Raw genomic sequence first — 27,808 nt, 5'->3', positions numbered from 1 at the left:
GAGAGTGAGATCATTTAATATGAAAGGCTTAGCCGCCTTCAAAGTACTGAACCTTGGCCTCACAGAAACACACTTGATCATCCCACTCACTAACAGGAGAATATCGGTATAAAATCAGACTTAGCCTTTTGACACCGAATATAATATCAAAAAAGTCAGTCCCGGTGGATACTCAGACACTGCTCCTACACTGAATTATTTATAAGACTGCCTGTGCTGGTTTAAATGAGACACAACAGCTCTACTAGCTGTAGAATATCCACGGTATGATGGACAAGGAAGTCAGGTACAAAGCAGCACTAAAAGACACATTTTCATTATTTACATGCAGTCCAATCAGAATGACATATGAAGAAACTACCATGTCCATGGTTCGATCTTTTTAAAGCTTGAACTCAAGCATGCAAGGCTGTTTTGGGTGAATATAAGTGTGTATGGCTTCCAAATTGTTATCTGAGATTTTAAAAAAAAGGGTCGTGCAGGAACCAGTCCTAAAACCCAGAAATGAGTTAGCCTTTTACAACATATGGTTCCCTTGTGTCGAAATTAGAGTTTTTATTTTGAAATAAGGTTTGTTGTAAACACAAGGTGAAGCGATTTTCACGTTTAGTTCTACAACATCAAATATGTGGTGACAGTGGCTACGAGGGAGTATGGTCGTCTATCAACCAGAAGGTTTTGGGTTCGATCCCAGTCCGAGCAGTCAACATGTCGATGTATCCTTGGGCAAGATACTAAACCCTGAGTTGCTCCCGATGGTGTGTGAATGTTAGCTTTCGTATAGCAAGGTGTACTGCTCTGCATGAATGAGGTGTGAAAGTGTGAATGGAGAGTAGTATTTAAAGCGCGTGTCGAGAAGACCTGATCAAGCACTATAAAAGTACAGTCCATTTACCAAATGTCAGCAAACACCCCAAAATGCAATGTGTCATATCAAGTGACTCAATAACCCTCTAAACTTCTAAACGCCAACAAGAGCCCGCCTTTACCTGTGTGTGACATGTTGACTCTATGCTAACGAGCTAACCCTAACCCAGCTTTTGGGGAAATGACCACATTGGGCCTGCTGCTGGAGCTAGATAAACTAGATACATCTTGCAAAGGGTATCAACACACTAAATCAAGCGGTATGATGTTGGCGTTATGAAGGACATTTACTTAGTGACGCCAAATCAGGCAAGGTATGGTAGTAGGGCTTTAGCCTACACATTTGTAACGTTTTGTGACTGAATCTTGCACGTTACGATGCTACAATGGTGACACACTCTGTCCAGACAATCACAGAGATAAGACAGAACCGACAGAAAGACCAAGGATTGCCGATAATAGAGTTATTCTACTATTATGGCAGGAAACACATTTGGGGTGGACAGAGATTTCAATGATTGTTATTTTGTCTGAGTTGTTGCAATTGGCAACCTCTTTGGGAAACTATCATTTTACATTTACAACCAACAATAAGTGCATTCATCCATGAAAATACAAAAACAGCAAGAATCCTGTGTGAACATCTGCTTTAGAATAAGCCAAACCATTGTTAGTGCTACAGCATTGGCTTGAAATAGGCCCAAACTTTCACATGCTTCACACAGAAGGGGGAGGTGTTTTTTTGTTGGCCAAGGATGGATCATGTCCTTGAGGTTCAAAGGGATGTTTAATACACAGTATAAAGTACACACATTTTATATCGATGAACAAGAGTTCTGTTGGTGTGAAATCTTCCCTCAAAACAGGCACATGGCTTTTTATGTGGCGGCCTCTTCTGTAACAATGGCAAGAGGCATTGTTAAAGGTTTCCTATTATACTGTATTTTAACAATATATTAAAGGTCTCAGATATATACAGAACATGTCTCTGAACTGATTGGCTGAAACACCAAACAGATCATTGCAGCATCCCTCATACCCCTCTCTTTCAGCCCTGTTCCAAAAGTGCTGATTCTGTGTCTGTATCTTTAAAGGTTCCCTATTATGCAAAATTCACATTTTTAATGTCTTTATTACACATATGTGTCTCCCCTGTGTGTTCACCATTACCATGGAAATGCTCTGGTCGGGTCGGAGAGCCAGAAACACTTCCACAGAGGGGCGTGGCCAGCTGCAGCTCATTAGCATTTAAAGCTACAGATACAGAATCAGCACTTTTGGAACAGGGCTGAAACAGAGGGGGTTATGGCATGCTATAATTCATGATCTGTTTGGTATGTTGAGCAAAACACATCAGAGACATGTTTTGTATATATCTGAGACCTATAATATATTGTTGAAATACAGTATAATACGTGACCTTTAGATGCTTATCAGCTGCTGCTGGCCACGCCCCTCTGAAGTGTTTGGTTTAAAAAACACATTGGTGCCCTAGGAGGAAATTCAGGTGATAAGATGGGCTTGGTTGGTTATTGGCTAATGGTTTCACAACCCCAAAATGCCAAAATCTGATCAACTAACTTTCATTTTCAGGTTTTTATATAGATGGGTCAGGATAAGAGAGGGAGAATCATTTTTCCTGAAACTTTCTGAATCTCTTAACACAGAGGGGACACATATGCATGTATAAAAGACATGAAAACGTGGATTTTGCATAATATATTGTCAAAGAAGTTTTCCTTTGAAATTAGTTTCATTTCTCAAAAGAGAGAGAGAGCAGCATGGCCGCACGGTTATCTCCCAGCAGCTTTGCTAAGTCCCCTGACTCTTTTAACATGTTGAAACATAACATGCTCCCAAATGACAAAAGCTAACAAGCTCATTTTGGCCACAAGGCATTTGTTTTTTAGCATGCCACTCTAGATGTTTGAAGCCATCAACAAAGCAATCATCTGTTATATTTTGCCAAATATGTGTGCAAAGTCTGCCTTGTGTGACATCATATCTCACACAGCGCCACAAAGATTGATCTGCTACATATCTCTTTTAACCCGTCTACCTGTGTGAGCCGACAAGGCATCAAAGAGCTGGAGAACGCCTTTATCTATACACTGTTCTGACTGACTGTCATTCTCATCCACACTGTAGTTTACAGCCACCCACCACTCAGACAGATTGTTTTTTTTTACCACTGAATGAAGAGGTGGAATGTGAGCATGGCGCCTCCGAAGCATGTTGTCTTATGATAGCGGTTTAGCTCCGCATTGCCTACTTACTTGTGCATATTTAAATGAAGATTTTTATGACCTTTGCTCCATCTACTGTATAGACATGATGTGCATATGCAAAGCAGGACCAAAGGCAGTGCTCAGCAGCAGCACATTTGCTGGATGACATTCAGAGTGCATGCCCTTTCTGCCCATGGACACATGCTGTGTTACTGATGAGTCAAAGTGAACTCACCACAAACTGTTATTCCAGGGTTTCTGCTGCTTTTCTGCTGCTAATACTTATTAATAACCATGAATAAATGGCAAATAGTATTGTCTTGATTACTTAAGTTCTAATAACAATGATAATTTACTTAACTAAAGCTTTAGTTGATTCTTACTAACTGTATACAATGATAATTAAGAACATTTGCTAATTATTAGAGATATATATTTTATGTCTATCAGGTAGTTTTTGCACACATTTTATAGGACTGCAACAAAATATTATTTGTATTCACAATAAATCTGCTGATTATTTATCATCTTTCGGTCTATAGAAAATGTAAAGAAGTAATAAATGTCCATCCAAGGTTCAAAATGATTAGGGGATGTCTTTAAAGGTGCCCTTTTATGATGATTTTCAGGGTAATATTTGTATTTTGTTTCTTTATGACATGTCTCCATGCTTTAATGTTCAAACAGCTCTTTATGTTTCTCATACTGCCTGTGCTGCAGCACCTGTTTTCACCCTCTGTCTGAAACCAGAGCCCAGTCTGCTCTGATTTGTTAGCTGGCCGGCTCTGTTGTGATTGGTCAGCCACTTAGAGATGTCTCGCCCCTTAGCCTATTACTCAAACAATAATCAAGGAACAATTTTATTGTCAATTGAACAATACGTTGACTAATCGCAGTTAAAAAATGTACTGCATTAAGTTTTTGTCATATGTTTAACATGCATTCAACATTACGTACATTCATTGTTTTGTAAAGCATCTGGAGACATTTATTGGATGGATATATAGTTGCAATTGAGCATCATAATACTTTGTCAAATGATTAATAAACACTTCTACATCACTACTTAACACTTGCGCTTCTATTGGCTAGCGCTATCACATTGTATGTGATTTACTAAGAGGCGGGAAATCTGTAAGCAGTTGATGATTTATATCACAGTCGGGAAGGTAACCAATCAGAGCAGACTGGGCAGAATGTAATACTTATTGCAAAACTAGTTGTTATGTAACAAAATAACATTTATATGTACATGTTTTAAACCTCTCATATAAGACAAACTATCCTACTTTAAATAATGTTAAATCAGCCTTCTAGTGTCAACTCTGCACATCGATCATTCTGCAAAGTGAAGCTCTAAGCTCTTTTAGTAAACCACACTTCTGAATGAAAGTGTTCTTTGAAGTAAAAAGCAGATGTCAATTTACTTGTAAGTAAATACCTGTTTCTGCATTCACAACACAACTTTGATTTAGCCAACATTAAAGCATTAAAGCTGACAGTTGCAGTTGTAAAATCCCCTTGCAACAGGAAGTGACATTTCACTGCCAGCAGGCTGTTTGCCAGAAATAAAGGAGGAACTGCTTAGTAACAATCAGCAACAGCACTTATAACTGAAGAGGTAAAGAGTGCACGCACTGCATTCTGAGTTTAAATATTTTCAAAACTGACAAATGCTTTTAGAGCAATTCTTTTAGAGCTTTAGCTGTCAAAACAAAAATTCATGAGGCTGCAGATGACAGATTAAATATTAACACTGATCTGTCTGACACACATGGAGAAGTGAGGGCAGGGTACAAGGACAAAGTAAAGACAAATCACTCTTTGTATACACCAAAGGCTCTGTCTTTACAGAACACAAGTCAAGTAATCCATCAGGGAACTGGTAGAATTTGTCAGCATTCAAGGTTTAGGAAAATATTTAGGTTTGCGTTCAAATAAGTTACGTTAGATTACTTAGAATAGATCCACATTGCATTTTGGTTTTGGACCTGACACTGTGGTGGTCTCCTGAATTAAAGACCCACCCACAGTGAAGTTGCTTTTGAGTATCTACATTTCACTGAGTGGTTAACTTTGTAGTTACACCTGGCGTGTCTCATACAGCATCTAAATTGTGACAAAATGTTGTTTTTTTGCCACCTATACAATGACACAAGGCTGGCTGTACTCTAAGATCAGCATGCTAACAATTTTAAAGTGACAATGTTACCTTGTTGATAATGAATTGGTAAACTTCATCAAGATCACCATCTTGGATTGGCATACCATCTTTTGCTAATCAACAATAAATATATTATGGTGTATACAGTTTCTTCATTTAAATGTCTAAACATGAATACAACTTACATATTTTTTTGAGTTATTTATACCAAATGTTTCCAACTATATATAAACTTAAAGTAATGTGTATGTGTGTGGTATAACATTTTATTGGGCTGCTACCACAGTGTTATCCGGTTCAGTTGTTATAGAGGTTTGTGTCTAAGAACTTGAGCCCTTTTGCGTTGTTTTTATGTAACTGTAACATTTCAGTCGCCTACATAAAGTCTTGTTCAGCATTCGGTTGTACTTACACTAACCCATTGGGTCAATTCTGGTTTCAAGGAACCAAGATGGCGACGGCCAAAAACCCATAATGGAGACGGCAATTAGATAAAACTCGAGGCTTTAAAACAACAGTAAACAACACATTGGATGATGTCACATAGACTACTTCAACTTCTTCTTTTTTACAGCCTATGATTAAAAACTGAGGAATAGAGGCCTCTTTTATATCTGTAAAAGTGAATGAATATGTTTTACACCAATGTATGACACCTAATGTTTATCCTTGACTATTCTTGAATATCTACTGCAAATTGCACAGCAATTCCTTCAATAGTTGTTGAACTATTTCGCTATGAACCACACATATGATGTCAACCTGATGGAGGCACCAGAGGAAAAGTCTAGGGTCGACATATTCCTCCAGGCACCATGAATGTCTGTTAATTCCATACCGATCTGGGAAATTCTTGTTGAAATATTTCAGATTTAAATTTTCACGTCCGACTGACAAAGCTTCGCTGCTTGCAAGGCTAAAAATCAAACACAGCAAACAAAACTTCTCCTAACTAAGAGCACTCAAAGTATTTGAGTGTATGATTCTGTAGCCTTGAAGCTGGTTAAATTGAGTGTGTGTTCAGCCAGCTGTGCAGCCATGGTGAAATATCCTCATTCAATACAAGCGTGGGTTTACCTGAGCTTAATGGAGCCCGTGTGTGCTGGGTTGTATCTACGGGATCTATCAGTCAATACACAAACTGTATGTAGATGTATTTTTCAGATCTGCACTGGTAACTTGCACATCAAATCCCCGCACTGCAACATTTTTCATTTTGACTCATAAAATTCCACAGTGAGCATATTTTGTGGGAGATAGGCCTGTGAGAGATAGGGGGAACTATTACCATGATGCAATATCCCACCTAAAATGGAATCAGCTCAGGGTCATTGAATAATGAATACAAGAGTAGACTGATGCTCTCATTTGTTAGCGGAGAGAAGTGTTTATAAGTGGCCACTAAAAAGACACTTATGAATAAATGCTTCTACAGGCATGTCAATGTGCACGAAGAATCACTGAAGTATTATTAGTTTTCTCAGTATTATAATATTAGGGAGTTATAAACCAATGCTTCAGTTGTTTCACTGCATGAAATCCTTGTTAGACAGTTCCTCCCTTACGACTGCATCAGATTTAATGATACTTACTTAAATAAGTAGGGATCACAGCTTTATTATCCCCCGAGTCTCATTTCACAGTTCTTACTCGCTGCCGTTGACACACAAGACAGTTTTCACTTGCACTCATTGTGTCAGTGCTCCTCTTAGAAACGAAAAGCCCTCATAGAGTGTGCACACAATGTGGAGTTTGGAGACCATGCACTTATGATTGCAATATCAAAGCAGAAGTTGCAACTGATGTACTCACTTCCATATTAGTGTTAAGGTAGCTTACATGAGTGCGGGAAGTAGTACAATCCTTTAGATTTACACTAGTCATGTTTCATATCCTGTAAACTCCCACCTAGTTTATAACTTTGGACATTCACAGGGTTGCACTTTTGTCAATTTATACGCAAAATAGTTACTTTGGAGGATTATATATCTTGACAATAAAATAGCTCCTACAAATATATTATTAAAAATAATGAGAATGTTTTCAATTTTTCATCAAGTTTTCTGGCCGCTTATTTTTTAAGCAAAACAGAGACAAATAGCTGGAGGATTTGTAATCATTCTGCTGTTTTTAGTAGCATAATCACAACAATAATTGCTCAGGAGGATTTGTCCATTTTGACATAATTAGAAAAACTGAGCCCTACCTCATCCCAGATATGATGCTGAACGGATTAGTAGATCATGTAACGTCAAGCTGGACGGAATTAGTTTGGAATTCTTGGAAAGTTCAGGTGTAAGAAGGAAAATGTAAGGGATTAACTCACCAGAAGTCTGTGTCCATCAATTCTCAGTCTGTTCACGGTGACAACACACTCTGCCATTTTATTCTGAGGGCATTAAACATATATTGATTAACTTTCCAGAACATTTCCACTTAACTACACAGATTACCTGAATTTAATTCCGATGCTTAGTCTAACTCAATCTGTTGGTTTTCTGATGTTTATTCTCAATATTCTTCCTGTACTCACCTTGCACATAAAGGAGGCTACTTGTGCCGGGTCCCACCCCTCACACTCCTCTCTGGACGGCAGGTTCATTTTTGTCTCAACAGGGAACTTCTGAGCAGGAACGGGCTCCTCGAAGTACAGTACCGGAATGACCCCGTCACGCACTACAGCTCAAACAAACTAGCCAGCTTTGACAGGGAGAAGTACATTAAAACCAACACATACTCTGTATTTCCCTTTCTTTCATCCATAAGTAATGCGGCAATCCATGATTTCCTCAAACTAATCTAAATGTGTCACACAGATTGCAGTGAGGCATTCACAAAAGGGAAGCGGATACTTCCTTAAAGTCTTTAAAAAAAAGTCTGAGGAAACCAAGGTGTCATAATAAAGGGTGACTTGACTGACTTTCACCTTCCAGCCCACACATTATTTACAGTAGAGTACAAACCATAGTTATTGTACAGTTATTTTCATCTCGAGGTGTAATCTAATTCAAGGTGCAAGACTCCAATATACAGTGGGGCGAAGTAGCGTTGAAGTTATAAAAGCTGCACCTCTTATGATAAAAGTCAGGTGAAGAGATTATTTTAATCCATTTTACAAAAATGTTCTGTGAAACAGGATATGTGGTGTTTTCCTTTTGTGAGCTAGCCTCTCTGACTGGATTGTGGTCAGGCATGTCAGGTCAAATAGAGATCTGAAAATGTAGGTAATATAATACATGTTGTGTTCTTGTTAACAATGACCTGAGCAGTTGACAACAACACTAGCACTACCAACAAATTCGAGCGGATGTAGCCTACCAGTCATTAGGTCTCAGGGTGAGAACATTATCTAAATTAGTTACTTAGCGGAAATTATCTTAGCTAGTCACTATAGTGCCCTATGGCATCTCCATCATAGCTCAAACCATTTTGTCCTTTGGGGGGGCTAGCTGTGAACCCTGCACCTCTGCATTGTGAATCTGCACCTCTGCATTGTGAGCCTGCAGCTCTCAATCGCGAATCCGTTCCTGCAGCTCTCAATAGTCATAGTAACCAACAGTAAACAGACTTACTGAGTTACTATTCTACCGGCACAATTATTTCTCTGGTGTCGGAATGTCTCGCGATATTTGTGAATTCTTAGAAATTAAACACCACATCATTTAGGGTTAAAATGTGTTGTAACAGCATTACTGAGCATTGTAACGGGTATTATATTACCCACATTTCAGAAGCAATGCGTTATATTACTGCGTTACAGCAAAAAGTAATACATTACTGTAACTCCGTCACTTTTGTAACGCGTTACACCCAACTCTGATAATGAGTGGTATATTTTGGTACTACTTAGGCGTACTTAGGGAGATGTTGTCAGCATTGGTAAGCCATTGTCCGTGCTTTGCTAACCAGCTGCTGTTGTTAGCTACATACATATTAAGTTTCCGTACAGACTACGGAGCGGAAGCCATTAAGCTTAACTCTCACTTAACCACTTCTATTTAACAGCAACCAGCCACGTCTAAGGTTGAACATGTACACGTTTTTTCTATAAAATAATATACTTTGTAGGTCTACGGATAAAAAAAAAGATGCAATGTGTTTATAAGCTTTAGCTAGATGTGCTGGGAGCATAGACTGTATATATACAGTCTATGGCTGGGAGTCTTTATGCTAAACTACGCACCTCAGAAACTCATCCTGAATTTTCAGCAAAAAATAATACTATCTTATATCATAAAATCTTTGTATGATGTCTTGCCAAGAGTTAGGTCAGAATGAAAAGTATGATCTTCTTATCTAACTCTTAGAAAGAACATTTAACAAAAATTAGATTCAACTTTCTGGTTTTAAAACAAAGATACAAAGATGATTATGACGAGGAGGAGGAGCCTGTGTTGTCCAAAACAGGGTTTGTGTACATCTTTTTATTTTTATTTTAAACTACAGAAGTGTCCCTTTTCTAGTTGGAACATTTTAATTACTTTATTTACCTTTTCCAATTATTTCCAGTAATAGTGATAGTAAAAGTGTTCACGCGTTAGATCCTCACATTACCTAACAGCAAATTGAATTCACACGAAGATAATGAATACAACTTTAAAAACACAGCCAAACACTTCCTTAACACATGCAAATTAACAAAGAAGTAGATCAAATAAAAAACATGAGGCCCTGCTACTTTGTTTTGTTATCAGGGTATGTCTTTAGTACAACCTTATGCTTTGTGAGGAAGCATTCTCAACCTGAGATATTGACGATGCAATACAGCAACTCCTCAGCAAGAAGACTGGATAGTAAGAAATAGCTTCGGGCTGTGCTTTTTCATACCCTTTTTATGCTTTGGTGATGGATTTGAAAATATTGAATGCAGAAGGCCTTCTTGACCTTGTACATTTCTATCCTTCTAGATTAATTGGTGCAATGAATTTTCAACCCCTTATCATCAAGTTTTTGCCTTGTGTTTTCCCTTAAGTAGCATTAGAGCTGAACTAATCAATGTTTGTATTACATATGAATTTAACTTACTAGGTCTATGTGTGACTTTGAAGGAGTCGTTCGTTCGTTACAAACCCTCCAATACTTAGGCTACCCAAATAAAGCTTGAACAGTGCTTTGCTACCCTTCCAGCACCAAATCGCTGACAGACAAAGTTAGCAATTAGCTAATGGTATTAAGCTAGGCGTAGCATTTAGCCTCTTAATATTTGGAGGGGGTTTGTAGAGAGCTGAAATTAGGTAAAAAAAGGATGGGTATTAAACTTGCCTTTCTTAAACAAAACTCAAAATGATAATACTGTTGTTATTCCTGAGTCTTCTGGATGTGTTTGAAAAGGCAACTGCATGCTATCATGTTAGCCATATCAATGTTTTAAGTTGACTTAAAGATGTTTTGCTTGTATTTTGTTCGACACAATATTATGGGTCTAAGGTTTGACATTATTACAGAGCATCGTAGATTGTTCTGTATTATCTAAAATAAAAAGCATTAGGCCCTAAGTACCACAACATCAAAAATATTCTACTTACAAGTAGCCTACCACACAATTGTACGTACGAGTCAATCAGCATTTTTTAGAATGCTCTCATACACATTTCCACAAAATTCTACAACACATTTAATTTCACTGGGGTTTGGTAGTTAGTCCTAATGGTTTAATAACATTAATCTTACTTCCTGTCGTATCATCCTTTCTTAAACAAAATGACTGTGAAAGATGATTCAAAACAATTGTTGGACAATTTTACCGTGCATGCACATAGCCACTGAAGAGAGCTGGGTTCATTACTCTTTGCAGTGATTGCTGCTGTCAGGGTTAGAGCCATTTGTCTTAGTGATGGTAGAATGTCATCGGCCTCAGTTTGAATAGGGGCCAGCACCCTCATATACAGCTGAGCGTCCGGGGTGTTAAATAGTCCAGCAATCAGTCACGTCTGCCCTGTGACACCCTTTAACCCTCAGAACTCCATGCTAATGAGACTAGTGTAGAAAAATTCTGTTGAGCTGACAGAGGCAAGATGCGTTTATTAAGGTGAAGAAATGAACTGCAGCTTTGGAATTAGAGTAGAATCAAGGCCTATAATGATCGTCCCCCCTCCCCCCACTTTGCCTTAATCAACAAATCATTTCTATTTGGTCAACTGGAGCAGAAGCATTATTGTAGATAATTACAACAAAGTGACATTTAAACCTTTTCTTTTCTGATGCGGAGAAATCAAAACAGCACAAAGCAACGTCTCATGTTGTAATTACCTCTTTAGAAAGAAAAGGAATAGAATGAAGATTAAATGCATTTTCAGATTGTGTTCCTGACCAATGCATGGATGAATGCTCCTAATCATCAATGGTCTGCTCGACATTACCTGTGTGTGAGCAAAGGCCGTGTATGAGCTTGTGGGATCTCGGGGGAAATACCCACAAAGGCTTTCATTTTAGGCAGTAAGCTAATTAAAGCGCTGGAGCAGATGGTACGGACTGGGTCCGGACATAATGAGCCGGTGAGTAGCGAGTCGAACCGGACATGGCAGGACAGCTGTGAGAGATTCGTGAGGTGACCAGAATTCAGGCATCTCCCAGGAGTGAGGCTTTACTCCAGCCAACAGAGTAGAGTAACAACAGCAAGAAAACTTTTGAGGCAATGTTTACTTCCTCCAAACCGTTGTTTGCAGAAAAACTTTTACTGGAAGTGTATCATGCCATGCCAATAGGGTGTTTTTTTTATCTCCCTTTCCCCCATCCTTAATCATTCGATCTTGGCAGGTGGTTTTGGTAAACACCAAATCCTCAGCACCTGTTACTAGAGGCTTTCCTGTCTTTCAACTATTACCAACCCTGCTCCAACTGACACACTGTCCCAGAGAATAAAAAAGGAAGAAACATGTGTGTGAAATAAACAACTGTGGCATCACCGAAGTGTGTACCTGGATGCAAGCTGCACACAACAACAATAAAAGCTCCGAAATAACATTCTTAGAGGTGCTGAAATACTTTGGATAGCTCACCCCAGAAGAGATGTTCCACACTCCTATTTTGCCTTTTGCTAGGAAAAGATCAATACCAGTGGATGCCAGTGTTCCCAGGCATGATGTGGTGAAGTTTATGGATGTCAGGCTGTACCTGGTGGAGAGAAAAATGGGCCGCAGCAGGAGAAACTTTCTGACCCAGTTGGCCAGGTCTAAGGGTTTCATTGTGGACGACATCCTCAGGTTGGAAAAACTTTGCCTATTTTTCTCTGTTTGTGTTCAACTACCAGCCAGAATGGTTCAAAGTTGTGTTCTGCTTTCAGGGCCTTTATTGTAACTCTAGGGAAAAATAAGGTCAAAATACTAATTAAAGAACAGTTTGAGAATGGTCGGGCCAATAAATGCAATGAGGGAGACTTATTTTATGCATAAATAAAGGTGTTTATAGTTTGTAGAAGCAGTGTCAATATGTTAATAATGAATGAATGGAATTTATGTTTACAGGAAAGACAGACTGTTCTGGTCTTGTCAGTGTTATAAAAAGAACTTCCCCAGGGAGATACTCAGTGTGACTTTGTGGCATTTTTTTTGAAAACATGTTCCTTTTTTTGGAACTCTAGGTCCAATTAGCTAATTAGAGAGACACTATTGTCCAATGAATACTTAATTAGGAAGGGTTAGGGCATCCATCCTGTCTCCGCTACACCTTAGTGGATTTCCCCCGAGCCATAACTCAGAGCTCCTACATAAATACATTTAAGAAGGTGAAGAAATTGGCGAACTCACCCAGCTACAGCTTGTAGAAAACTAAAATACATTAGAAGAAAGGTAACAGAGCAAAACGCAAACTTTTTTAATGAGCTGGTCAGGAGTTATTTGTGAAGTCACACTCAAGGAGAGATGTTCTGTCAGCTTGTTTCCTGCCATGATGAATCATTTACAGTATTGTGCAGTAATTATGGAAGCAGCATGCCTTCTTCATTGTTATCCATCTCTGATTGGAAGTATCGCTTAAATCCCAAACTGTGAACACAGCAGAAGTCCTCTGCTTGACATCCGCGAGGGGTTCAGAGTCAGGTTTCCTTGGGGCTAGTGATACTGTTGATGCAGTATCTCCTCTTTAAGAGAAAATAAGTACAAATTTACAATTTGAAAAAAAGGAATACGTAAATGATTAACATACCAAAATATACATCTACAGATGTTGACAGTAAACAATAATTCAAAAGAGAGAACTCAAAACAACATAAATGATTAAACATGGTGTGTGAAATTGTTAAAAGGTTTGAACAGTAAGTTACAAAGCTGGTAGACAGGAAGCTCAATTCCCATCATATCTTGTAAAGTAATAAATTGCTAATAATAAAGGTCATATCTAGTTCCTTTCCAAAAAATGAATGCATTTCGCCATATTTTATAGAAGGTATCAGACTTTCCCTTTGTAGCATAGATTAATTTCTCTAAGGCCAGACCATGAGAGAGGTTTATTCACCAGTGAGTGATTGAGGACATTTCTGGGTGTTTCTAAAAGACAGATATTGTATCTCTAGCTTGAAGAAGAGAAAACACTTCTAGTTTTCTTTTTTTAAAGTTTTGGAATCACAGAGAAAACACAATTTGACTTTGAAGAAATTCACATGAAAAGGCTGTTCTTCTATCACCTTAATATAAAAAAGGCTGGGAAGTTAGCATGTGATTTAGGTCAATAAAAGGTACTCATGGGTGTGAGTGTTCATATGTGTGTGTAAGTGTGCCTGCCAGCAGTGTGCCAGCTTGGCTATGGCAGCATTCCCAGAAACACAGCTTGAGCGCTCCTACGGTTACACTTGGCTTGATACAATTGTTTGAAACCAACGACAGGAAGTAGAGCGTGCCTGCCTCAAACTGACATTTATTCTGCAAGCCGACAAAACTGATATCAGCTGCAGTTTGATAGCAACACCTCCCCGTATCTAGTTTAGTCTAGACAAGTTATAGGCACAGTGCCTTGAGCATATGGTCAGATACACTGTGTGCATTCATCTGTGCACAGCACACACACACACACACACACACACACACACACACACACACACACACACACACACACACACACACACACACACACACACACACACACACACACACACACACACACACACACACACACACACACACACACACACACACACACACACACACACACACACACACACACACACACACACACACACACACACACACTTACGCACACGAATGAACAAGGATCCAATATGGACATGTTGCCGTGGCTGATTGATGAGCTGCACTGACTGCTCTCTTTCAGAACTGATTGTGGTGAAGACACTGAAGTTGTTTTTAAGCTGGATACTCAACTGGCGTGTTCTTACAGCAGTAGGAAGATTGTCAGATCATGTCCCAGCAATTGCGCTTGTGGCTAGCGCTAAAGGGCTGATTTAGATGCTTCAGCTCAGCTCATTTGATAGCTGTATGCATGATTAACAGACTCAAATATGTGTGAGTTAGAGGAGGTCTGCTACACTTACAAGTAAGTGGCCTTTATCATCTTGTATTGATCACCAATACTAATCAAACACAAACCAGACCTCTAGTGGCAATAAGTAATCATGACGAGAGCTAAGTCTGGTTTTGTGGCAAAAGGTCAACAAAGCTCGTGTCTTGTGTGAAACCAAAACTCAACGATCAGAACGATTTATTCAACCTACGCTATAATTTTTCCTTAAACATATCAAATGACTTGTGTTGCCTTAAGCTAACACAAGTTGTTTGTTTGAACTCAAGATGTTGCCAACTGTATACAACAGCGAATGTTAAATTTCACTTTCACTTCCCAACTTGCTGGGAGACTCCAGGTTTGTTAGGGAAAATTGCGATAAAAATCAGTTACTTTAAGTTGTAGATTCTTACGGATACACATACATATCGGATGACGGAAAACCAACACTCACATACAAACACATACCAGGGTTTTGTCTAAACTGGGTAACAGCACAACAGTATTGTCCTCATACTATATTTTTCTAGAAAAAACCCTGCATACTGTCTTGGACAGAGCTCATTCTGGCATGAACTGGATTGTTCGTAAACCCGGAGCGTTCAGATATTCAGAGTAGCTCACTCGGAGCGTCAGAGCGTGCTCTGGGCATAAAAGAGGGCCAAGGACTCTTTGACATTTACTTTTTGGCCTTAATATTTAAGAAAAAGTTTAACTAGCTATAGCTTACATAGCTTTGAAATCTCGAACGTAAGCTTGGCCGTAGTACTTGGTACACTCTAGAGGTGACTAGTTCCTGAACAAAACCAAACGGAGCTATATACTGATATACCGCGTAATAATTTACTTTTCTGTCAATATTTAAATGCTTCTTTTAAATTTAGATTGCTTTGTGCAAGCATTTTTAAAAGGTAGCACTAAGCTTTGGCCTACTTTTCCAAAGTAATTTTCCTAGGAATATTGCTACGTGCTATGACATGGCGTCATAACCATCTGTCATCCTCACTGAGAAGCAAGAAAACGAGCAAAATGGAACGCTCTGTTTCTTAGAACAACAATGCTCTCATTTTAGTGTAGGGTGTCAGATTGGATATACGAATGCACCCAATGGTCACAGTAGCGTATTTACATTATTACAATTTAGAGACAATGGGTCCCTGGTCTTTGGACAGTTATACTTGGACAAAGGCAGGCCTCTCATTTCCATTTAAAGAGTGATCAAAATGATGGCATCTCCCAGGAAAAAAGTTGCCAAATGAAGTTGTTACGTATTTACTATAACTAATTTACTACCTGCAATGATCGTGTGATTGTGTTTATCTCAGTAAAGATATCTTATGGGAGCTGCTGTCAAGTCCCAACAAACCGATTCAACCTTATCATGGTGTAAAAATCTGTAATGGACACACTGCATCTATGATGTGCTGTTGGTTTTCACTGGAAGGAAAAGGAGATGCTGACATGAGACGACTCTTGAGAGTTCTCTCTATCAAAGTCCATTGACTTTGGCCTGTCCTTGTGTCCGGGCTCAGGGTCTCACTGATTCTGGCAAGTACAATCTGCTGCTGGGCTTGCATTGTCGCTCATTTGCATGTCAATCTGCCATTTCACATTCTATGCGGCTCCTCACACAATAAGAATCCAGATTCAGGGGCAGGCTTATATCTAGGTAAACATGCCACGAGGAAAGAGCTTTTTTTTCTTCAATGATCTTAATCTCCTTCTACTAACTCTACCCCTTGTGCTTTAAGAACAAAATCAGCCCCAAGAGCCAAATCTCTATTGCTGTGGTTAGACAACTGTTACGGCTAGTGTATTTAAGCTTTCAGAGTTTATAGCCGTGCCCCTTAGATACCTCAAATGTGTCTCTTTGAGAGGCTTTCTGTCCATTTCCTTGTGCTGGGATTGACTTTTTTGAAAAACATGGCCCATCGGGGGCTGGAATGGTGTGCCGAGCATATAGAAGATTAGTTTCGCCAGTGATTTGGCCAATTAGGCCTTAGCCTGAGCTCTGCTGGGACATCCTTTAAAGAGTCTTTCCACTGATTTACCACCGGCAGGAGAGGGGAAGAGGAGGAGCGTGCAGAGGGTAATTATGCACGGCTGGGCGCCCTGATTGGGTATGTTAGTTAGACTCCATGGCAGGAAGCAGAGGGGAGGAGGCAGTGATAAAAGGTCTGTTGGGAAAGTCTCTGCGGTGCTGGTGGAGGTACCGGTTGAATGAGTTGGGCTATCAAACAGTGGAGGGAGGCACTGAGGCTCTGTGCTGATTGTTGTTCACCCAGTGTTGATCCCCAAACAGCACGAGGAAGAGCAGAAAACTGAGATCCGAGCTGCATTTCAAAAGCCTCCCTTGAAGCTCTGGACTCTCAAAGCTGCTGAGACAATGGAAAGTTGTTTTTGTTCAATCAGGCAGTGAATGAAACCTTTCAATCAAACAATTATAAAGTATCCTGGGACTCTTAATATTTGCATTATTAGCAAATGTAGTTATTGTGTTGTGTTTTTATTTATTTAAAAAGCTCTAATAACCTAATTGTACACTTTAGCCAGCACCAAACATCATGGAGCTACAATATATACTGAACTACTGTATAATAATTTACTTTTCTATAAATATTGTAATGCTGCCTGTATTTTAGATTGCTTTGTGCAAGAATTTTGAAAAGGTAGCACCAAACTCATTGGGCTAATCATTTAGATTTTGTATTTAGAATATTAGCAAACTAACATTAGTATCAATGACGACATTAGCTAACGTTAGCAGACCCAAAAGGAACAGGTTATTTGCTGCTTAGTTTTACGTAACCTTACTTTGTAAGTAACAGTTATTAAATATTTATGTTTTAGGCCACTGTTTTCCTTAGTGTTGTTGATGGCCGTTGTGTGGCATACATGTTATCCTTTAAAATGGAAGTAGTACAATGGACTTTTTACAATGTATTTAATATCAGCTCAGGCTTCTTCATTTTTTAACAAGTGAGAACCATACACTGCAAAATATAATACGGCATCATGGAAATGTTTTTGGATTGATAAGGAAATGCTGAAAACATATGATTTTCCACCACCGTATCATTTATGCTGGGGTACACTTTTGTTGCCACCACATTTTACAAGTTTAATTTGTTGAAAATGATCTGATGAGAACACTTTTGTTACGTCACATGTTTTGTTTGTGTGTGTCTCTCTCCCCCTCTCCGCCTGATTGTCTCCCTCCCGGTGCAGCCTCTCCCTCAGGTGCTCCCAATCCCCAATCAGGGCCTGCATAAAGTAGTTGTTATAAATAGTAGTTACATAACTAGTGTATTATCTGAAATGGTCTTTCAACAACTTTTTTATGCCCATGTCACCTTAATACACATAAAAGGATTTCACGGGTCCAGGTGATGGAAATGGTGTCCTATCTGTGACCTTTGACACAGTTGAAAAATCGATAAAGTGAACCTTGAGCATTCTGACATGTTTTTTTCTTCGGTCTCTCCAGTGATGATGTCACTCATGTGGTGTCAGAGGACAGCCAGGCCTCATCCCTGTGGAAGTGGCTAAAGGAGTGTGCCCCTAAGAATCTACCCGGGGTGAATGTGTTGGACATCAGCTGGTTCACCGACAGCATGAAAGAGGGGAGACCTGTTGCTGTGGAGACCAAGCACCTCATTCAGGTTTGTGCGTCACAGAACTGTCCAGATAGATAGGGTAAGCACTAGATGGCACTACGAAAAAAAAACAGGAAGCTTTTCATGTTAGTGCAAAATAATTAAATAGGCATGCCCAAGAAGCATTTCAGGGAACACGATAATAGAATACTCTTTCATGCTTGTCAAGGTATTTCCTCTTGTGAGATTCTTCCTCTCCAAAAGCAAATATATAATGTGTAACCCCTCCTGACAGGGAGCTATTAAAAGGACACTTCTTACTTCCCTCTGCTCATTCAACCGCATTTTACTTCGCAGATAGCAACAACAACATGCCCCATATCACATGGGACAGTCAAATAGATCCACCAGCTGGACGTCACACATATATCCCCTTATGGATATCAATATGAGGGCTTGGAAGCATATGGATACAAAATAAATAAATATGTTGACTCCTGTGGCTCCCCAAGTGGAGAAGGGAAAACACTCACGTTTGCCAAGCCCCATCTAGGCTCTTTTCTAAATGCCTGATGACATTTGTGAAACATCTTGTTGCCTAGCATTGTTTCCACATGGCCACATGCAGTCGGCTCCATCATTAGGTGACAGGGCTAATGATGCCTGTGCTGACGTTTATTGACCCAGCTCCCCAGGTAACCACGGGCCGAGTCCTCGTCTTGTTTTGTCATGCACTTCCTCTACCGAGCCAACGAGGTAAAGCGCTGTGGCATTTATGTGCGCAATACTTCCAGTAGATTGTTTTTATGACTCATAAATCCATTTAAGGAGCTACCATGTAGAGATAAAATATTCCCCAAACAGACCACTTCTTGGGCATATTTGCCTGCGGCTCCTCTTGATAGTCTCCAAATGCAATGTGGTTTACTATCATAAATATTCCACACCGGCAAGTCAGGGAAGAATTTTAACTATTAAACCCATTGAAATGTATCATTTTCCATTACCTACTGGCTTGCAAAAAGGTTGTTAAAATGAAGAGGTGGTAAGATGTAAAAATACACTGCTTGGAAAGGAATGAAAATGAAAATGATTGCCAGGTCTGCATCTGGCTTATCAACAAGTGTCCACTGTTAGAGAAATGATTAGGGAGATATGGCCTAAATTTAGGTTTACATAGGTTTATGTCAAAGACGTTTATGTATTGTATTGCAGAGAAAACTACTAAAATAAGCATGATAAGAAGCTTGCCCCAACCTGTCTTGTCTTATGTACTTTAACTTGAGATGCCATAGTGAGTCACTGTAGTATCCAGTCTGCCGTCAGTCCAACATAAGTGGAAGAATAAGAGCTGCCCTTGAGCTTGGCCGTACAGGGTCTGTGTACGTTTTGATAGTTGTTTATTGGATTCAATTCAAAGTGGCATTAATGACTCTTGTATTTCTTTATCCTCCACCCCGCCTCAAGGCTGCTTTCGCTAGGAGAAGAGGAGGCTACATTCCGTTAGCATTTAGCTCAAATCCAGCCAGCACAAACCCTAGCTTAGGGGGCTGACCCAGGACCATCCAAACTGTCCGCCTGGATCAGCAAACTTTCTGTTGTCACCCTGGTATTGTCCCCTAAAGATTCATAAATGTACTTAACTACATTTCTGGAAACAAGTGGAGACAAATTAGCTTTAATGCAGAAAAACACCACTCATGCTCATTTAATTTAACATAGCATTACATTATATCTGCTGTAATGTTATTAGGTTTTTTTCAGACATGTTTCAGCACTTGTGCTTGATTTCCACCGATATTAAGTTACAAGATACATGCATGACTTATAAGTAAGTAAGTTTATCTTTCAGCGTTACAGGCGTTTCCCCTTACACTTCACCAGTCTGCTGTGGCTCCCATTGCTGGGGTTTGTGTTTGCTGAAATCCGGAAGATGTGGCAACTGAGTGGGCCACTATCTCATGGATCCGCCACACACTTTACTTCTGGCGAGGTGGACCTCGGGGAAAGGGGAGGACAAGATGATGTTTTGGGTCGTTTACTCATTTCGCCCGCTATGGATTTAGTCATTAAACAAACTATCCGACTGTAGAAAGACCACAGACCTTTGCTCTGCTTAGGGACCTGAAAGGATTTCATTAACCCACCAGTGCACTTCTCTCCCTCTACGGTTTGAAGTTTTATCTCTTCTGCTTAAAGTAGCGTCTCTGTGGTTTAAAGGAGTGTCTCCATGGTTTGAAATGTCTCTCCGGTTTGTATCTACTGTTCAATTCAGTGTCTCTACAGTTTAAAGGAGTGTCTCTAGAGTGTGAAGCACTGTCTCTAGGGGGTGAAGGTGTGTCTATACGGTTAAAAGGAGTGTCTCAATGGTTTAAAGGAGTGTCTCCACGGTTTGAAGTAGCGTCCCTGCGGTTTGAAATGTCTCTACGGTTTGAAATGTCTCTACGGTTTGTATCTACTGTTCAATTCAGTGTCCCTACAGTTTTAAGGAGTGTCTTTATGGTTTGAAAGATTGTCTCTATGGTTTGAAGGAGCTTCTTTACTGTTTGAAGCAGCGTCTCTCAGGTTTAAATGATTGCTCAATGGTTTGAAGGACTTTCTCTAGTCGAAGCTCTGTCTCCACGGTTTAAAAGAGTCTCTCTACGGTTTGAAGAAAGGTCACAGAAGTTGCTGAGATCCTGCAATGCTTTCTGTCCCAGTAGCTTACATTAGTTTAGTTACATCTCAGCCATACAGTAAAGGTGGGGAAAAATCTAGAGAGCAGGCCAGACGGGAATACTCTGCCTGGGACTAACTGCAGCAAAGGTAGAAAAAGTGATGGAGAACCCCCTGTTGTATTTAGGAGAAGCACAGTAAAGAAAGAGTTTTTACTTTTTTGACTGGCAGAAAGATTGTGTCGTGAAATATATTCACAGGTGTTTTTTTTTTAAGAGGACAGGAAAAGCTCTTGGCAGAAAATAAATGATGAACACTTTTTGAATCCCTCACTGATTCAGCCCAGCAGCAAGAGATGTACTAGCTCTTTTCATTATTTTCTGAGACACCCCTGTTCCTTCTGCAGCGAACGCCCAGTCAACACTTGGGTGACAATTACTCCATCTTCCTCTTCATCATCTTCCTCCATTCTCTGTATCGTTCTCCAACCTAATCCATGGACAATTTTATGGACACAATGTTCCCTTTTGTGATGTCTAATTGTCTGCGAGAATATTAATATTACATTGGTAATCCTTTTGACACATGTATTACAAATGGGGAACCATTTCTTCATAGAATGAAAAGGCAATTTACAGGAGGCAAATTAGATGATGGCAAGCAGATTTGTAATGCCACGGGTAAGGTAGCGTAATGGATTTGGATGCCACCAGACTGTGAGATGAGAGTCATTAGCCTGTTGCCTTGGAGACATAGTGATAAAAATAACTTCTTCAAATCTAATGGCTGCATTTTTTTGGAATTCAATCTGAGCCCTGACTCTGTACTTGTCAGGAATAACCTTACGCACATTTACACTCTTAGCCTGTGAACAATTTGCAAAAACTCAGAAATTGAGACAATGCATGATATATGTTTGGGTTCATAAGTCTCTAATCTCTTCTTCTAACCAGGAACCCTTACCCACAGAAGGTTCTCCATCTCCTCCTGTGGCAACCGTTTCTCAATATGCCTGCCAGAGACGGACAACCCTGGAAAACCATAACCAGAAATTCACAGTAAGAAACGTCTGTAACGTCACCCTGGACTCAGGACTTTCACATGTCGCCCACCTTAAGCTGTCGCTATGCTTTCACATGCAAAAAAACCTCCTAATCTGTTCTGCTCTAATTGGATGGCTGGCTTGCTTCACTCACCAGCACTCTGACACAACTCCCCGAAATACATTAACCTGCAAATGGGCAGCATCTGCAGCTCTAGCGTTTTTGGAGCTGCAACAGCTGACAAGCCCACGATCCTTGGCAGCGGGGCCGGCATGGACACGCCCTGAGGCGCAGTGCGCTACGCCAAGATGGCCGACAGACGTGACGCTCCTTACAAGCAATGATGGATCTGTCCCTTGGCCATCTGGTTGGCAGTGCAGCAGGGAGGGGTAGGGTGGGGTTCAGGTCCCCACACTTAAAGGGGATTTAAATTTAAAGGAATGATTTACCAGTTGATTGGCTCAGGTGTTGATGACAGTGAAAGAAAAGGGCAAGGATGTTGCATTGAGATGAGCAGTGGTGGAAGAAACACTTGGATTGTTGACGTAAGGGAAAGTAGCGTCGAGTGGTGCAGGAATAAATCTGATGTTAAATTCAAACTGAGGGTATTCCCAACATGGTTTTGCTGTATGCTGTATACATTTCTTTTGTTACAAATAAATATGTATAGTAAATATTCCTTACAGTTTTTAAACACCACTGTCTTTAGTGGCATGCCCCTCCTCTGAAACTACTCATCACTTTGACGATGTTAACCGATATCTAATTTGCCAGTGAGTGAGAGTTAGGTTTTCAAGCACATGGTATTGACATTCATGAAGGAGCAGCAGCAATCGATATCTGGCTGCTTTCCAACACCGTGATAAACATGATTAGACAACAAGGGCAGCACCCGATTGATGTAGTGCCATGATATGTGCAAATTGAAGTTTTCCGACAGTGTTAAGTTGGAAATATAAAAAGGTACTTACCATTCTCAACAAATATGTGTATCTTATCTTATATTGCACTTTCCTACTTTAACTTCTTGTGTTTATATAACAATATTATTATTTTTGTCACGCCTTCTTTTTTAATTTCATTCTGAAATGGAGTAACTGTCAAGACAACCCATTTCCCGTGGGTTTGATATCGTATTTTGATTCCGATCGATTCTGATGCCATGTCATAACCAATGTAAAGACCTGCACAAAAACACACCTTCTCAATAGACACATATTCACAGGGATTGCGTCATTACTGTGCATGGAAATCAAGCAGACAGCTAAACAGATCAAGGGTAGCTTTACCATTGTGGCTCAATAGCATGCCCCTCATTAGCACTGGCTTACAGTAAATCATACCCTTGGCCTATTGACTTGCTGTAGCTTTTATCCGAACAGAGAATTGGAAAACAGTCAAAGTACACAGCAACATATTTATCTTTATTTACAACAGGCTTTCAAAAAAATTGCATTTAATCTGCCTCACTGGAGCGTTTTACCTATCGCATGAAGAACAACCTTTCCTTCTCATCAGAGTCGTCTCTGGTGTGGCTTTATGTGGAGATAATGAGTTAATCATAGGGTTGGGGAAATTGAGTGGGATCGCTAATTATGGAGTTAATGCTGTGGAAAAAAAACAAGGGATAAGAAATTGAACAGCGGCCCTTCCCAGGTGTGGTGTGTGTGGGTGTGCGCATCTGTGGACAGCACATGCTAGCAGGCACGTGTGGGTGAATTGCGGAACACATGTGTGTGTATACAATCACTGCGAGGTAAAAGTCATTATGTCATAGCCGGTGCCTCACGGGCCCTCAGTAAGAAGTGCTTAATAGGTCTAGAAAATCATCAGCGGGTCTCCAGACTCCCACCCAAACACACACATAGGTTGCCAGGCGCTTCTCAGGGATATCACACATCGCAGAACTGCAATTTCATATCCTGTGCCTCAGAAAGGGATCACAAAACCTAACTGGAGATGAATGATGTACAAAGACTACACAACATTACACCGTATTTATACCAAATGATTTAACACACTCTAGAAAATATTGTAGATATGTCCATTATTATATAACAAACGTATATAAAATAATTACAATAATTCCCAACTTCCCAGCCAAATATGAATCATACTACTCTATAACTATAATCTAATTAGTGATATATGATTTTGAAATGGACCATTCTGCCTAATTAGCACTTTTACTTTGGTTTGTGTGATGCCTTGGTATTTTATTGAGTATGACTTGTGATGCGGACTTTTTTTAAAAAGTATTTTTAGTTGCTCTGAGATGGTGAGTCATGACATATTTTGTATCCGCCTGGAAGCATGCATCACAGGGTGCTCCTCGAAAAAAATATAATTCCGTTATTTGCAGAAGTGAAGATTTTTTACGTTTTTGTTCGCAAGATACAATGATCAAAAATAATCCCAAATAAAATAAAGATCATTAATATACAAATATGTTAAGCACAATGCAATTTGCATGATGTAAACCCTAATTGTGTTAGGCTATGAATCTTCATGAGACTGCTGAGCTAAAGCGCAAGTTTGCCGTGGTGACTTAAGTAGTTATTTAGCCATTAGCAACAGCTGTGTTTTTGATCATACAAGCTTGTGATTCACGTTGAGAAATACTGTCAACCGTCATTTTAGAATCACCCTGAATCATCTTCGCTTTTTTGAAGCATAGGACCTTAATTCAGGCTATTCTACCCAACCTTTCAGAAACACCTTGACTTCGAGAAGGGGACGGAGTGGTAAATGCTACTCATTTCAAGGTTAGAGTGTTGATCACCAGTCCAGATAGCAAGGCAAAGCGTTATTGCATGCTATGTTCACACACAGTGCGGCGCATTCCTGCAGGGTATGGAGGGCAGGCTTTTGTAGAATGGATTTCCTGATCCACCTTCTGGACCAGGGAAAGACGGGGCTGTGAAATATTCTATTCTATTCTATTCTAATCTGACATTTGATAATCTGACAACAACCTCACATTCACCTACCGAAATTCAGGGGCGTCTACTGTAGAAAATGGGTGCAAACCCTTAACAACAAATTTGGTAACTGCCCGGTGACATTCTTCTACCTTTGCCTGGGACATTTTATTTCTGCCTGCCTCGACGAAAATAGAAGCCAGAGGTAAACGGGAGCAAGTGCTGCTAGCCTCTGAGTCAGCCAGACTACCCGTCTCGTCCCGGTCATCATCTTGTTCTAAATCTAACGAAGAAGGCATTTGTTTGATGAAAAAGCAATACTGTACAATTTCGGGAAATAAACTAATTTCCCACCTCCCTTTGATTTAAATAAATGAGCGTCACCTTTCTCTGGCTCCCTGAATCGGCGGCGCAACTTACTAGCATGTTTCATTAGCTACATAGCAACAGCTAGAATTCTTCCCTAGAACTACGGATGCCTTGCCATCAAGTAAGCTAATTAAACATGCTAGCAAGGAACGGCTTGATTAACCAGAAACATAAACTCCCTTAATTACCCCAAGGAGAGGTAGGAAATGGGTTTATTTCCAGAAATGGCGTGGTACATAATTTACTAGGAATCACATTAAGGATTAGTCAGTGGGATAGCTACTTACCACCAGAGTTGCCTTCGGTGTTAGCCCCCAAGGTCACGGTGGTCGTAGAAGCTTGGCTGCTGTCACTCCGAAGGGCATCAAAAACGCGACACTCGTTAAAGTTTATCCCGTGTTGTGTGCGCAGATGTTTATGCATATTTGAAGTATTCCCGCCGATGTTATCAACAATTTGCAGTGGTTGCAAAACGCCCTGTTGCCATCCTTATGTAATGTGAAATGAAGCCACACTTTGGACCGTTTTAACCTTAGGGGTGCCATTTCAGACTTGTAAAAAGTATCACGAGCGTCACCTGCGTAACCAAGCAACTACGCCACGTCAAGCCGGGCTTACTGAATCATTCGTGTGTACCTTGCTGCGTAAATAACGTTACATAAACCGTGCGGTCTGGAATCTATAAGAGAATCGTTTAACGAGCTGCCAAACGGTTCCATGGAATTGAAACACAAGGAACCGGTTCTCAACAGGAACCGGTTCTCGATTCCCATCCCTAATCACACATCGCAGAACTGCAATTTCATATCCTGTGCCTCAGAAAGGGATCACAAAACCTAACTGGAGATGAATGATGTACAAAGACTACACAACATTACACCGTATTTATACCAAGTGATTTAACACACTCTAGAAAATATTGTAGATATGTCCATTATTATATAACAAACGTATATAAAATAATTACACTAATTCCCAACTTCCCAGCCAATTTTGAATCATACTACTCTATAACTATAATCTAATTAGTGATATATGATTTTGAAATGGACCATTCTGCCTAATTACCACTTTTACTTTTGAGTTTATGTTGATGCCCTTGTACTTTTAATTGAGTATGACTTTGAATGCAGGACTTTTTCTTGTAAAAAGTATTTTTAAGTTGCTCTGACGAATGGTAGAGTCATGACATATCTTTGTATTCCGACCTGGAAGCAAGCATCACAGGGGCTCCCTCGACAAAAAATATGAATTTCCGTATATTGCAGAAGTGAGATTTGTTTACGATTTTTGTTCGGCAAGATACATATTGTATCATAAAATAATCTCCAAATAATATATAAAGTATATTATATACAAATATTTTTTAAGCATAAATGCAATTGCCATAAGTAAAACCCTAATTTTAGGCTATGAACTACATCATGAAGACTGCTAAGCTAAAGCCAGCCAATGTTTGCCGTGGTGAACTTAAGTAGTCTCATTTAGCCATTTAGCAACAGCTGTTTTTATGACACATACAAGCTTTGTGATTCACGAGTTGAGAAATGACTGTCAAATCCTACATTTTAGAATCAACCCTGAAATCTCTTCAGCTTATATTAACCAAAGACCTTAATTCAGGCTTCTGACCCCAAACACTTTCAAAAACACTTAGACTTCCAGAAGAGGGAACCGGAAGTGGTAAAATGCTAACTCATTTCAAGGTTTAGCAGTGTTGATCACCAGTCTTCATGATGTAGTTCATAGCCTAAAATTAGGGTTTTACTTGTGGCAATTGCATTTATGCTTAAAAAATATTTGTATATAATTTACTTTATATATTATTTGGAGATTATTTTATGATACAATATGTATCTTGCCGAACAAAAATCGTAAACAAATCTCACTTCTGCAATATACGGGAATTCATATTTGTTTACTTTTTTTGTCGAGGGAGCCCCTGTGATGTTGCTTAATGTTTAATTTTTAGCAGGCGACTACATAAAGGCTTGTTTGTACTTGCAAATTCGCATAGTAGCCAAACTCACAGAACAACTTTCACTTCAGTCAGTGACCAAATGGCCCTTAAAATATTATGATCCCATTGACTTACTTTGGCAAAGAGACAACTTTGACGCAGCGGGTAAATACCACTCCATCCATTTGACTGAGCCGAGACGGCTGTGATGCTGTGAATTGGAGGCGGGGCTTAAAGTGGCCCTATTCAGCTTCATATTTGTATTTAGTGTCTCTCCTGGGACATGTCTCCATGCTTTAATGTTCAGAAAGCTCTTTATTTTCCTCATACTGCCTGTGCAGCAGCACCTGTTTTCACCCTCTGTCTGAAACCAGAGCCCAGGCTGCTCTGATTGGTTAGCTTGCTGGCTCTGTTGTGATTGGTCAAACACTTAGAGATGTACCACACCTTAGCCTATGACATACAATGTGTTGGAGCGCAAGCCAATAGGAGCGCAAGTGTTACATGTCATTATGTTACGGAAGTAAACGAAGACGCTTTACATTACATTAC

The 27,808-nt window shown here is 39.8% G+C and overlaps 2 protein-coding genes across 3 annotated transcripts in view; one reads left to right on the top strand and one right to left on the bottom strand.

The window, feature by feature from the left end:
- The window catches only part of blnk (B cell linker), a 28,385-nt gene extending 20,228 nt beyond the window's left edge, over window positions 1–8,157 (bottom strand). The window contains exons 1-2 of one of the 2 annotated variants that reach the window (XM_063874613.1): window positions 7,793–8,157; window positions 7,586–7,648 (exon numbers count right to left, since the gene is read on the bottom strand). In XM_063874613.1, the coding sequence (XP_063730683.1) occupies window positions 7,586–7,648; window positions 7,793–7,861 (132 nt within the window). In that variant the 5' untranslated portion in view covers window positions 7,862–8,157. Of the gene's footprint in view, window positions 1–7,585; window positions 7,649–7,792 lie in introns of those variants that run through there. The other variant, XM_063874615.1, reaches the window with a different exon arrangement.
- Window positions 8,158–12,198: 4,041 nt separating this feature from the next.
- The window catches only part of dntt (deoxynucleotidyltransferase, terminal), a 113,762-nt gene continuing 98,152 nt past the window's right edge, over window positions 12,199–27,808 (top strand). The window contains exons 1-3 of the mRNA XM_063875660.1: window positions 12,199–12,461; window positions 18,200–18,374; window positions 21,917–22,021. Of these exons, the coding sequence (XP_063731730.1) occupies window positions 12,268–12,461; window positions 18,200–18,374; window positions 21,917–22,021 (474 nt within the window). The 5' untranslated portion in view covers window positions 12,199–12,267. The remainder of the gene's footprint in view (window positions 12,462–18,199; window positions 18,375–21,916; window positions 22,022–27,808) is intronic.

Source organism: Eleginops maclovinus, chromosome 22 (genome assembly GCF_036324505.1).
Source record: "Eleginops maclovinus isolate JMC-PN-2008 ecotype Puerto Natales chromosome 22, JC_Emac_rtc_rv5, whole genome shotgun sequence".
NCBI lineage: Eukaryota > Metazoa > Chordata > Actinopteri > Perciformes > Eleginopidae > Eleginops > Eleginops maclovinus.
The sequence above is the reverse complement of the archived record's forward strand: the minus strand, read 5'-3'. Positions and strand labels throughout refer to the sequence as shown.